This window comes from Melospiza georgiana, chromosome 3, assembly GCF_028018845.1.
Source record: "Melospiza georgiana isolate bMelGeo1 chromosome 3, bMelGeo1.pri, whole genome shotgun sequence".
Lineage (NCBI taxonomy): Eukaryota > Metazoa > Chordata > Aves > Passeriformes > Passerellidae > Melospiza > Melospiza georgiana.
In genome coordinates this window covers 23546300-23559473 of record NC_080432.1, presented here as the reverse complement: position 1 = coordinate 23559473, position 13174 = coordinate 23546300, and the positions used below count along the sequence as shown (strand labels likewise).

General features: G+C 40.5%; 2 protein-coding genes across 2 annotated transcripts; one reads left to right on the top strand and one right to left on the bottom strand.

The window, feature by feature from the left end:
• Positions 1–148: 148 nt before the first annotated feature.
• Positions 149–6349, top strand: TRMT61B (tRNA methyltransferase 61B; the record flags this gene model as incomplete). The annotated part of the gene is made up of 7 exons (XM_058020315.1): positions 149–661; positions 767–869; positions 3291–3481; positions 4668–4759; positions 5164–5399; positions 5974–6054; positions 6234–6349. Coding segments are annotated over 7 exons (1260 nt in total), but the record flags the coding sequence as incomplete, so codon positions are not given.
• A 184-nt stretch (positions 6350–6533) lies between these two features.
• SPDYA (speedy/RINGO cell cycle regulator family member A) lies at positions 6534–12788 on the bottom strand. Its single transcript, XM_058020314.1, has 6 exons — positions 12560–12788; positions 11486–11544; positions 11149–11234; positions 9385–9556; positions 8186–8477; positions 6534–6628 (listed from the first exon to the last, which is right to left on the bottom strand). The coding sequence occupies exons 1-6, from the start codon at positions 12786–12788 to the stop codon at positions 6540–6542; spliced, it is 927 nt and encodes a 308-aa protein (XP_057876297.1). The 3' UTR covers positions 6534–6539.
• Between the last annotated feature and the right edge of the window lie 386 nt (positions 12789–13174).

Below are 13174 nucleotides of genomic sequence, written 5' to 3'. Positions count from 1 at the left end.
GCGCGCGGGGCGACGGTAGTGAAGGGGAGCCACGCCCCCTTTTCCCGCCCCCGGCCGCTCCATGAGGGCCTGGCGCGCGCTGCGGCGGGCGGCCGCCTCTTCCTCCTCTTCCTCCTCTTCCTCCTCTTCCTCCTCTTCCTCCTCTTCCTCCTCTTCCTCCTCTTCCTCCTCTTCCTCTTCTTTTCCTGCCGACAGGAAGCCTCGTAGGCGGGCATGGGAGACTTCGCTGTCGCCACTGGAGCGGGTAAGGCGGCTGCTGCCGCCCGAGGAAGCGGCGGCGGTGGCGCGGGGCGCGGCGGCGGCAGTGCCGGAGCCGCCTCAGGCTCGCCCTGAGAAGGAGGAGGAGGAGGTGGCGATGGTTGCCCCCCGTCAAGCGCTGGCTGGTGCGGCGGGTCCGCGCTCCGGCCCTTTCCGCGCCGGGGAGCTGGCGCTGGCGGAGATGCCGAGGAAGAACAACTGGACGCTGAAGGTGCTGTGCCGGCTGGCGGCGGAGGCGGTGCTGAGCAGCCCCAGCGGGCTCCTGCCCCACCGCGACATCATCGGGCAGCTGCCCGGGCAGGTGCTGCGCACGTCGGCCGGGAAGCGGCTGCTGCTGAGGCGGCCCTCGCTGGACGAGTACGTGCTGCTCATGCCGCGGGGAGCCACCATCGCCTACCCCAAGGTACTGCTGGTGGCTGGCAGGTCGCTGGCCGAATCTCACCTTTAATTTCACCTTTAATAATATTAAAGCTTTAATAGTAACGTGCCATGGTTTTCTCGGTCGCAGGATATAAGTGCTCTATTAATGATGATGGATCTCCACCCGGGAGACACCGTGCTGGAAACTGGCAGCGGGTCTGGTGCTATGAGCTTGTTTCTGTCAAGAGCAGGTGAGAACCTGGCTTTAGACAAGACGGTATTTATTTATTTCCTTATCACAACTTGGGTTTTTTTTTTTTGCCCAGATACTTATGGTTCTCGTGGTCCTTACTGTTCAGCTCATGAAAGCTTTGCTGCAGTTCATGTATATTTTGTTGATTTGAAGGAAAGTTACATCAGCACAGGGACTGCAAACCATTCTGACTGTGCTTAGAGGACCGTAGTGTAAATGGTTACTACCAAAGGCCCTGCAGAAAGCTGTTTCAGCCATGCCTCAAGATCACTCAGCTGCAGCTGGTCTTGATATATTGGGCCCAAGTTTCAGGGCCAACAGTTGCACCTCTCCTTCCTCTCCATCCTTCTGCCTCCTACTGCTATTGCTTGGTTTCTTCTGATCATCTTTGTGGAATAAGCTGGTGTCTGGGGTTTTTAGTTCCATTGGTATTTTGAAGCTAGCATAGGATTATCCTCAAAGCAAACATTGCTGCTCTAGGAGCTAGAAGCTGACTGAACAGCAGATAAACATCAGCACTTCTCTTTCCATTTAGAGAGGGGGAAAGTAGGAGTCCTTAGCTTTCCCCAGCTTGCCCTTCAGGCAGACCCAGAACCCAAAGAGATGGAACACCTGCTACTGGCTAAGGCAAAATACAGCAGCTGATCTTTCTGCCCTGGGTATTCAGCCTGCTGTGGCCATTTCATACAAGCACACCTGAACTTGCCAATTATTCCTCTCATTTCGGTCTTGTCCAACAGTTTTTTTCTAATCACTTTAATTTAGCTGTAAATGGGCCAAGTTGGCAGAATCATTGGCATTACCAGGCTGTTAACCCTATCCAGGGAAAGAGTGCAGTTGTCATGTGCCAGATCAGCTCTATTTTGAGGAGTGGGAAAAAGGTATGAAATTGCATTGCTATTTTCAAATTTATTGAATTTAAATTGGCCCCAAATACAGCCAGTTTTAGTCACAGCTGAACACACTTTGGTGCTGACACAGAAATAAATAGATTTGATTTGCTGGTTCCTAGGGGTGGCTGCTTTTGCCCCCATTGAATACACACCAGTGATACCCAACAAGGAAAACAGCTGCTGGAATCCAAATCCAATGTCCATGGAATTATTTAATTTCCAAAATTCTTGTTGATTTAACAGATTTCATTCATCTCTTAATTGTTATTCCTTTTATATTTTATTTTCCATTCTTTCTTTAATAATTCCCAGACACTGCTGACATGAAACAGGAGAGTTGAGAGAGTGGTATTTGTCATGACTTTAAGATCTTTGAGAACTGGAAAATATGATGTATGCAAATTGTATGTATACTGTAGCTTCACAGTAATGAAGTTTTGCCTAGCTATTTCACCTTTTTCTTATTTTTAAAAAAGCATTTTCAAAAAGTAGAAATTACTTTGAATGAGTAGGGGTAAAACTGACCCCCCCAGTGGGAAGAATTTAATTTTTCTGATGTTTCTAAACTGATAATCTAAGGTAACAAGGAGTTGGCACTGTGACTCTACAACTGCTTCAGGTGATCGAAGGCAATGTGCTGCAGCCTTCTCTTTCTTACCAGCTGGTTCTGGCCTTTGTCTGATGTGGGGTGAGCTGGATCAAGGAAAAATCCATCCCTTCTTTTACTCAGTTATCTGAATGGATTCACAGTGGGATCACATAGGTGAGGGAAGGGACCTGGTGACTTCAAACTGAAATGGCTTAAAAAGGCGCAGAAGTGACCTGGGGAGCTGCTGCTTCCTGACAGCTGCCTGCACCCATTCCAGAGTAGCAAGGAGAGAGAAGTGAGCAGTGAGATAGGCTTGAGGAATTGGAATAATACAGCACTGCACACCCTGCTGTCTGCCTGCACAGCCTGGAAATGCATCCTGTATGAGAAACAGTGTACATTGGACTCATGGTAAATTTAGTCTTAATAATTTATTGCTGTTGCAGACAGTAACAGGAAGCTTACACAAACCTGGGTAAATCAAAGAGTACACTGGAAAATGTGTCTGTGTGGCTCAGATCAGTGAGCAGGTTTCTGTGAGCACTGGTGCAGCATTCCCAGCTGGTACCTCTGGTTGCTCTAGCAGAAGGATCTAGCAGGGGCCACAGATGCTCTACTTGTGTTTTGCTGCACGAGTGACTTCAGGAGAACATCTTGGAACAGTCTGTACTACCATAACTACACTTTATTTCATCTGTGCATTGATGGATTGCTGTCTGTGAAAGAACTGACATGGCACTTTTTCTGCATGTTTGTTTGAAATGTAAAGAAAACACAGATTGTTATTGATTGTTTCATGTGTGATAATTTCCCAAAGTGGAGATGGAAAGGTGTGCTTATGTTATAGGCTATGGTTTTTGCTTTTGTTGGTTTTTTCCCCAAGTCCTTGTAACAGCAGTGTAAAGTGGTGAGTGGAGTGTGTTCTGTTTGTTTGCAGTTGGGCCCAAGGGCCGTGTTCTGAGTTATGAAATCAGAGAGGATCACCATAATTTAGCCAAGAAGAATTACAGGCACTGGCGCTCTGCGTGGAGAATCGGACACACGGACGAGTGGCCAGATAACGTGGAGTTCATTCTGAAGGACATTTCAGCAGCTGCTGCAGAACTGAAATCTGTAACACTTGATGCAGTGAGTGAATCCAAACAACTCCCCCATCTGACACCTGGCTGTTCTCCATCAATGAAAACCTCTAGTGCTCATGCAAGGGATTCCCATATCTAGCATGAGAAATAACACTCCAGGTCCTCATCAGTGAAAGAAACATTGTAATTTTTTTGTCAGATACAAATGTTTTCAAGGTTCCAGTTACAGGTTGTCAAATGAAAGAGTGATAAAGCTGTACAATAGAAATATTACAATTAATTACTGCTGTCTTGTAAGCAAATACCAACTTGCTTTCTTGTAAATTTGAGAAACTGATATTTTTATGAGATACATATTTCAAGCATTAAATTTCAGAAGAATACAGAACCTTATTTATATGCAACTATGTGACCACTTTTCTATCAGCTGTATAGAATGCACAATGTAACTGCACCATAATTTAGAGAATGCTGTGGCTTGTTCTCCTGTCCTGCTTCTTTGTATCCAGATTTCCTAAAAGGAGTTTTGCTGAGGAAAATAGGTTGATGTTTACCATTCTTCCCTGTAAAGCTGACAAACTACTTACAACTACTTACTAAATGCTTTAAACAAATAGCAATTTTTAAAATGGTGCAAGCAAAGAAATATAAAACATAGCATAAAAATACCTTTTCAAAAATGTTTTAAATAACAGTTCTGCAGGAAGGATCAGATATTGCATATCCCATTGTTCTACAATCTGGATAGCTTCCTAGCAGAAGATGGATAAATGACCAAAGACAAGAAGTAGTTTTAATCTTGAAATTACAGCAAGTTAGACATTGTAACCATAATGTGTTCTTTTTATACATTTGAACAATCTTTTTCTTTTTTTCATATTTGAGAAATAGGTATTCAAATGTGTTAGTAAATGTAGTCTTTCAAAAGTTTTTAGTACTGTCAGGATTATGTGATTTAATTACTAGGAGGCTTAACTTCCTACAGACCTACTTAGTTGGCCAAATGCTACTTGCTGTTTTAATAGAAATTCATTTGGAAGTAGAGAGGACTTCATTTTGTGGAAGTGCACCTCAGGTTTTGAGAGGCAGTGATAAAACAGGAGGCTGATTACACACTGCTGTTGTATGCATCTCTTTTCCATAACTTTTTATCACCCCAGCATTGCTGTATGTTACTCTGGCAGAGGTACATACGTTCTCCCAGTGTACATTAATATGTCTTTCTCTTGCAGGTAGTTCTGGACATGCTGGACCCTCAGTGTGCTCTGCCTGTCGTACACCCAAGCCTGAAACAAGGTGGGGTGTGTGCTGTGTACTTGGCAAAGTAAGTATTTCTTTCTGGCACCTTCACTCAGGCATTACCTGGCCTCAGTACAAAACCAAGCATCTTCTGCAATACACATCCAGCATTAATGAAATGGTTAACAAAGTTGGGATTTTCCCCATGTAGCTTTCTTTGGGAGTTGTACTCAGTATAAATTACACTTGGCCAAATCCTTTGGCAACTGCCTGGGGAATGTTCTCATTCTGGTCAGTGAAGTTTGGCCTTTATGGCATCCTCAAAGTAACTGCACTGTTCTCCAGTGCAGTAGTCAGGTTGCTCCTTTACCCTAAAACTGAAGGACTCATGTAACCCCAAAGGTAAAGAATCTGCCAAAGTCAGTAAAACTGAAATTTTGTGCTTTGAGTTTTCAAAATACTACTTTACCCTTTGCATTTCTTCAAAAGCATCACACAGGTTATTGACCTTTTAGACAGAATACGGAGCTGCAAGCTTCCCTTTTTGTGTGAAAGGATAATTGAGGTAACTCACAGGAGCTGGTCAGTACTCCCTGCTAAACGCAAGCATAACAAATCAAGCCAAGTGGTGGGAACTCAAGAAAATATTGAAGAACCACCTCAAAATGAGTATGAAGAAATCCATATTCAGGATGAAGCAGTTCTTAAGGAGAGTGAATACAATGGTAAGGACTTCACTGCTGGTGAGATCCCCTATTACTGCACTTTGATGATCCAGTGCTTTTACCTAGGTCAGCTGAGAACAGGCAAGGACACCCTAGAACTTGTCAGGTTTAAAGAAGACTATTAATTGTTATTTAAGTTAAAATATCCTACTAAAAATCTGGGCTAAAAAAATAAATTTCAATAAAGAGTGACTGCCCTTTCTACTACTGTTCTCAAATTTTAGATTCTTAAGAAAATTCAGTTCTTTATACTCACCACAAAGCTGCTTTAGAGGACCCTGATGGATTTAAGGATTCCTTAGGAGAAACAGTGGCCAGTGAGCTCTGTTTTGGAATTATGCTGTTCTGGCAAATCCAAAAATGCTGCCATATATATATATTATATATATATGACAAATGTAAATATATATACTGTATAGATCTGCAAAATGCAAAGAGTTCTGAATATTCTGATAGGTGACAACAAAAAAAAGAACATATCAGGGAAAAATATTACATGTACATTGTCTGCTCTAGGCTGCATGTAGGTCTTAAACTTGTGGGAACAAAATAAAAAGAAATGTCCTTCTCACAGAGTCACTCAGTGCTGCTGCTGAAACAAACCACTCAGTGCCTTACATTGCCCGACCATCCCACTGGCAGGAAGCTCATTCAGGTGAGACTTGGAAAAAGTTTATCTTAAATGTTTAGTGGTATTTTTATTTCAAATTACCTTTTTTTTTTTTTGTATTAGTATTTGGTATTTTCCTATATCATGAAACCATAAAACTTATAATAATAAAATAATCATTGTGTATTGAAATACTAAAGTAGTAACTTTTGTTTTTTAATTAGCGTTCCTTACCAAGCTGAGAAAGTTTCAACCGCTGCTTTCTTGATGCTGCTGCCTCCTTAGCTGCTAATTTGAGTATTGTATCAGAATGAAATAAAACATAACAAAGTAGATGCTACATTTTGCAAGTTGTGTAACTTTTAAGCAATGACTGCTCTGATTTCTACCTGGCATCAAGTTTGAAACGCCAACTGTTATCCCACTATGTAAAGGTAAAAGTTTGAAGTGAATCATCACGTCTGGTGTTGTGATGCAGCCCAGGTTGTTCTGCAAATCACAGAATCTGTTTCTGTCTTATCAGGTGCACTTCATTCCCCGTTGCTTGTAAACCAGTCCATAGACTTATCTTGATCCAGGGTGCTGCATGGTTGCCTTTTGCTGGACAGCCTCAGACAGTCTACCAGAAAGAGGGAGAAAAAATTTTAGTAACAAAATGAGGGATCAAAGGCTCTCCTTTGAAATTAATGTTTTGCTGGCTTCCAACTATAGGTTTCTTTAAGAACAAAGTTCTTAAAGCATAACTTTAAGAGAAACTGAAATTCACTGAATGTGTTCACTTGATAAAGCTGTGCTTATTTCAGCATCAAAACAGTTGTTGACGGGCACAGCTTTGGTTCCCTTCCAGCACTCATGCTGCAAGTTGCCTGCTTATTTGTGAATGTCACTTCATGTAAAGTATTCTCAAATGGTTCGAGGAAACACAATTTTTTCTGGCCCTTGTCAGAGATGAGAAGCCAGATCTCTCAAGTAAAAACAGACTTGAAGTCATTTTGGGTCTTCCCTGAGTAAGTGGTGATGTTTAACACATTAAATTATCAAGTTTTGTTTTGCAAACACCTGACTTGCTTTATATCTCAGGAAATAGTCAAATGCAATTTTTTTTCCAAGTTGAGAATCATATTTGTACTAAAGCTGTCAAAAACAGTAACAATCTTGCTGTAATGGTGAAAATTTGGATATTAATGAGAACACATGCAAATAAAATATACAGAGCTATAAATAACTACCTCTGTATTAGATAAGTATAGTAGGAACTCTGCACTGGTTAATTACAGGAGAGTCTTTGCAGAGCTGAGGCTTTATCCAGATGCCTGAGGAAGTTTACATCTCAAGTGTGTTTAACTTCTAATAATAAATTTAATAATGGGTTGCCCCACAGCTGCTGTATGTAACAGAGGGCCCTAATGCAAAGGCTGAGGATGCCATTGTGAGTAGATTAATGGGTAGAGATTCAATTCTTGCAATAAGATCTTGTTTTCTACTCATACCCCAGTATTAAAACAGTCTTGTATAAATTGTCAACAAATCAGATACTTAGAGGAAAATGGAAATTGTGATTTAACCTATGTCCAAACCTATACCACAAATGAGCATCCTGGCCTGTCTCAATAAAACATGCTCTCAGCAAGAGCACTTTGACTCACTTTACACATACCAGTATTCTTATTGTTCCAGCCATAAAAAAATCATTTAAAACAGGACTCTCAGTTTCTTTTAGAATGCAAGAATAGCAACAAATGCCTGAGTAGACTGGAATACAGCTGAAATCTAACATAGTAGGTGAACGAAGAGACTCACTGTAAAACAGTTGGTAACTAAAGCATGCAAATATACTGAAATACTGAAATAAGCTCAAAATCTACTGTAGTAGGTGAAAGTAACATGAAGAGACTCAATGTAAAGCAGTTGGTAACTAAAGCATGCAAATATACTGAAATACTGAAATAAACTCAAAATCTACTGTAGTAGGTGAAAGTAACATGAAGAGACTCGATGTAAAGCAGTTGGTGCTTCCAGGAAGTTGATACACTATGTGAAAATGAATCCAGAGGGTAAAAGCACAGTTCTTTTGAGGTGTAAGAGGGAGGGACAGAGCAGTCCCTGCAGCACTCAGAAGGGCAAGTATGGAAAATTATTCACAGCATTTTCCTATACCATGAAACCCCCACCATACCTTGGGCTTTATGAGAAGGAGAGTCGACGAACATTTTGTCAGTGGCAAAGGCATCCTTTGATTTCTGGGAGGAGTGCAGGTCCATCATCTCCAGCGTGTCGGTGGAGGAGGAGGAGGATGACAGTCCCAGCCGTACAAACCTGCCCTTCTTCCCACACAGCAGGCAGTCTGTGGGGGTGGCACTGGGGCCCCGGGGCAGCTGCACCCGATCCTCATAACTCCTGAGGGCGCCACTGTGCTGCACCGAGCGCTCTCGCTGCCAGATGTAGTGTGTTGGAGCGATGGCCATCACCTGTGGGAACAGCCATGGTGGCATCAGGAACAGCAAACATGATGGGGAAACACACAGCTGAAAACTAGATCCAGTTAGGGTATGGCAGGGAATTAACCTAGCTGAAATGGACATCATCTCTTATCTGTCTCACTCTCCTTAGGCAGGGGTAAGTAATCCTGATACAGTCAGGTGTGGAAACATCCCAGCTTCCAGCCCTGTATGTTCACCTGAGTCCTCACAAACAGCAGCTCATGTGGGCATGTTGGACACAAGCTGGTCACTTTGGCCAGCTCCAAACATCAGCTGGCAGTGTTCATCATCACTGAAATAACAACGGTGGGAAGCTGGGAGGGCGTGCAAGGAAAAGCATCCTGCACTCGCCTCGTTCCTTGTGCTTTTCCCATGGCATCTAATCCCATCCCCAGAAATGGGCCTCTAGAGTAAATGGGAGATTTTATTTTCCACCATCTGGAAGCAAACGTTATGTTCTTAGAGTATGACAAGGGTTTTTCCAGATACACACTTCACCTGAAAAGTGAGGAATATATTTTTTTCTCTATAAATTGTAAAGCACACAAAATTATTTCTAAAGTGGGTGAAGTGAAACAAATTAAGGTAGATTTTAAATAAAAAAAATATTTGCACGAAGCAAATACTAGTCAATAGAAACTTCAATTTTAACAGTAGTGCCATATAAGATATTCCAGTTTACTTCAAAAACACTGTTTCAAATAATGTATTTTAAATGGAGAAGGAAAAACTATGGAGGATAAATAGACCATTATGTTTTAGCAGCATCTTTTCTTTCCCATGGGTTGTCTGTTTACTTTAGGGAAGAAACTAAATTAGCTGTACAGAGCTAAATTGCAAGCTGGTGTTACTTGTTGTGATTTCAGCATCTACAATATGAAATCTCCCTCCCTACCTCTTCACAGCAGCGTCTGCTTACAATAGCCCTGTAGTCAATTCTACTCCAAAGTTGATCTCTTAACTTTAGGAAATCAGGGAACAGCTTTCTCCAGGCTTTGCCCAAAGCCCATGGGAAAATTTCATACTTTGCTTCTTCATTGTCTTCTTCAACTGTGTTTGCCAGATACCTTTAAATATATATATGTTTGTGTTTGTAAACATTATTCAATCTTATAGCACTATATTAGAATGATTTCTAACATAAAGTAACAGCTATGTTGCAGTGGTTCTTTTTCTTAGTATTGTGAGGAAAAAACACTAACAAAATACAGCCAACTCTCAGGAATACAGTATTTTCTTAATTAGTTCCATATGCATCCTTTGGGTAAAAAACCCAAGCTTCTATAGAAATTGTTTTACCCTTGAGTTTCCTAAATTAATGGATAAGCAAGAACTAATACATCCTGACATCCTTCTCCAAGCTGGCAAGAAACCCTTCAATAAAATGAACAATTTCTGATTGATGCTTTAAATTCTTTAAATAAGGCTTAAAACTCTCCTGTGAATTCTTAAACTCTTACTTTTTACTTTATGGATTTTAGCTATTCTTGGAAAATTACATTGCTCATATTAAATTATGAGCAAACAACTAAATACAGGTCTACCTTTAGTTAGAAATGCAAAACTTACTTTTTTAATGTCTCTGTTCTTCCCTTTGTTCACTACCTAGTTACTTTTAGTTTTAAATTGTCTTCTCAGACAACAGGAAAATGTTTATTTCCTCTGGACCCACCTGATACTAAACTCCTGTAAATCACACTTGAAAAATTAGGACTTTTGGTCTCCTCCCCAGTTTTCTCACTTGCTCCTGACCCCAGTATTCTCTCTAGTCCCAGTCTCACCAGACTCTCTGTCCCCCTCTAACCTTTTCACTGTTCTGGCCTGGCTTTTCCCCCTTCAGGGGGGTCAGAGGGCTCCCTCCTCCAAGCTCTGTGGGTGTCACCACAGCACCAGTGACAGCAGAAGGAACAGCCACCTTTGCCCCCTTTGTGTGCAAATCAGAGCATCTGAGAAGCCATGGAACAAAAGATGACCTGAGCACCATAACACTATAAAAATAAAAAAAAAAATGCAGAACACTCTGCAGGTATAGCCAAATAGAGAGGGTTATGTAGGCCTGGTAAAGCTGGATTACTGATTCCACCACTGTTTCAAAGCATAGGCATTTTACAACTGTTCAAAAAAGTTCAAAGAAATTCTCTAGCAATGTTTTTACAGTTGATTTAAATATATTGACAGAAACTTTAATAACAATTTACTCCTGAGATGCCATGGTGAAATGTTTTGATACAAATGCCCTAAAGGCTGGCAAAGATATGAAATAGGGTTTTATATGAGCACCTGGGAGCCACCTACATGTTGCAGTGTATTGCCCTGAATATATTTCTTGAAATGCTTTAAAAAGCTCCCAGATTCAGTTTGGTGGGCAGAATGCTGCTGTGTGTATCACTGCACAAATGCAAGCAAGCCCTGCCTGCTGCTCAAGCTTGTTCCATCTCAGGAAGAACAGTGACTTTGCACTGGTTATGTACAGTATGTAGATTATCACAGAACCTCAGAATGGTCTGGGTGGGAAGGGACAGTCCCCCTGCCACCCCCTAGATCAGGTTGTTTGTATATTCCTCAAGGAAGTCTCATCACCTATTATAGTTATCAGTGTCAGAAAGAAATACAATGCAAAGTTTATTCTAATAAAACCAGATAATTTTAAAGTACTTACAGAGCCACAAAGAAATTGATTCTGGTATGCTCGCTTGGCGTGAAGTTAGCTCTCTTGAAATAAACGAAAGTCATTGCCAAGAGATACTGTTTTAAAATGTAAAATGAAGTATCAATGTGTTACTTAGATACAGTCTTTCCTACATCGATTCACACATCTTGCACCAAGATATTTTCATCATTTTTAACAATGAGGAAAGCATGAATTAAGTTTCTTGAAACATCCACGTGAAACCATTAGAAAAAGATGTTCTGTATTTGCATTAAAGTATCAAGTAATTAAGGGCAGATTTCTCACTCAATGAATGTTCTGTTAACTGAGAAGGAAATACACTTACCTTGTCTGCAATTTCACAGCAACAGTCCATCCAAAGGAAGTCTTGGATTAGATCATCATCTGTAACAAGAGAAAGCTGTAGCATTTCAAACACCAAAACTGTTTGTGTCAGCAGGTATTTATAAATAAATAGCAGATGGTCTTTCATTAAACCAAATGAAAGAAAAGAAGCTAGACCAGCCAGCAGGGAACAGAGAAACTGCTCCCTACTGCAGTAGGAGAGGTTCAGGTGTGAAAAAAGCTTACACGACAAAAGGAAACAAACTCTACCAGAAAGGCAAGGTGGAAAATCTGGTGGCTGCATTTCATCCATTCTCAGTAACAGCAGGTGAAGGTGGAAAAATAACCAGTATTTTTCCTGTTTGCATCATTTCTTCCTGCATTACATGCTTCCAGGTGATAGCACACCATTATTTCAGAGGAACTGCTGAGATCCTGCACCTTCATTACCTGGCAGCCTTTATAGGGCAATACTTGCTTATTTTTGGTCAGTGCTTCATTGTCCATGACCATGTACTGCAATTACCAGCAGCTCTCTCTCATTCACTTCTGTATTTAAGGGTCAAATAAAAACCAGCTGTAATCTTCCACTATTACTTAATGTCTTGCTAAATTAAATAAATGCAAAACTTCATGTGAAAGAGACACAAATAAAGAAGAGGTGCTCCAACTCCTTAGATCATTCCACTTCTTCCCCCAGAAGTTTATTCCCACAGTAAAGAACACATTTAACAGACAAGGAGTCCTTTTTTTAAGCCTTGTGTAAAACAAGATGCACATTGTTTTACATGTATTTGTTGAAATATAAGAGAAAATAATAAGGAAAATTATAATAAAATAAAAAGTAGCAAACCACCTTGGTTTCATTTGTAATTTTAAGAAGATACTTTTCATCAATTTGGTAGCCCTTGTATTTTTAACTTAAACATTAAATATTTCTATACCAAACTATAACAACAAAACCTTTTGATAAAGAACTACCATTACTTTCAATATGAAAAGCACTCTCAAAACTCCTGAGCTCAGAAAACATTCTGTTCAGTCAATTCATTCATATCTCACATTATTAACCTACCAAATAATTTAAAGAAAGATGTCATTTCCTGACGCTGAATAATTAGACATGGTCCCTTTGGACATTTATATTTCTGACTAGGAACCCCTTTTTCACAATTTCCTTGATGGTCTTTAAAAGCAGGTCTCTTTAGTCTAGTAAGTTTTTTTTGCTGATGTGATCTGGATGCACTCGATTTTACATGAACAGTGACAGTGGGAGGTGTCTGACACACCAGATTGTGTTTCATTTCGTTTAGCAAAGGTTCCTGTTAAAGAAATAAGAAGAAATTAACTACAAAATTAGTCAGTTTCACCACTAGTACATTTCATTTGTTCACATGAACTTTCAGTAGAACTTCTGTCAGATGATGCAAAATTAATTTCATCAGTACTGATTATCTAAGTTTTGTGCCCTGAGACAGCCAACTAAATCAGAGTTCTTTGACTTAGTTCTAATTTTATAAAGCTTTATTTTTCCCCAGTAGAAGGAGCCTTCAATTTTGCCTTTTTCTATCAACTTTGGAAAATAGGAAAAGATGTGGGAAAAGCTGCTGTTTGTCAGATCCTTGTAGCTCCACACACTTCCTTAGATCTACCAAAAAATCTGTGTTCTCACCCTCCATTTGTGATTGTT

Bases quoted from the DNA above. Each gene is read 5' to 3' on its own strand.
- SPDYA (XM_058020314.1), bottom strand. From the start codon at position 12,788: ATGAAACACAATCTGGTGTGTCAGACACCTCCCACTGTCACTGTTCAT. The intron at 11,545-12,559 runs GTAGGTTAATAA...CTCTTGTTACAG, and splicing joins ATCTTTCTTTAAATTATTTG to ATGATGATCTAATCCAAGAC. The intron at 9,557-11,148 runs GTAAGTACTTTA...ATATATTTAAAG, and splicing joins ATCAATTTCTTTGTGGCTCT to GTATCTGGCAAACACAGTTG.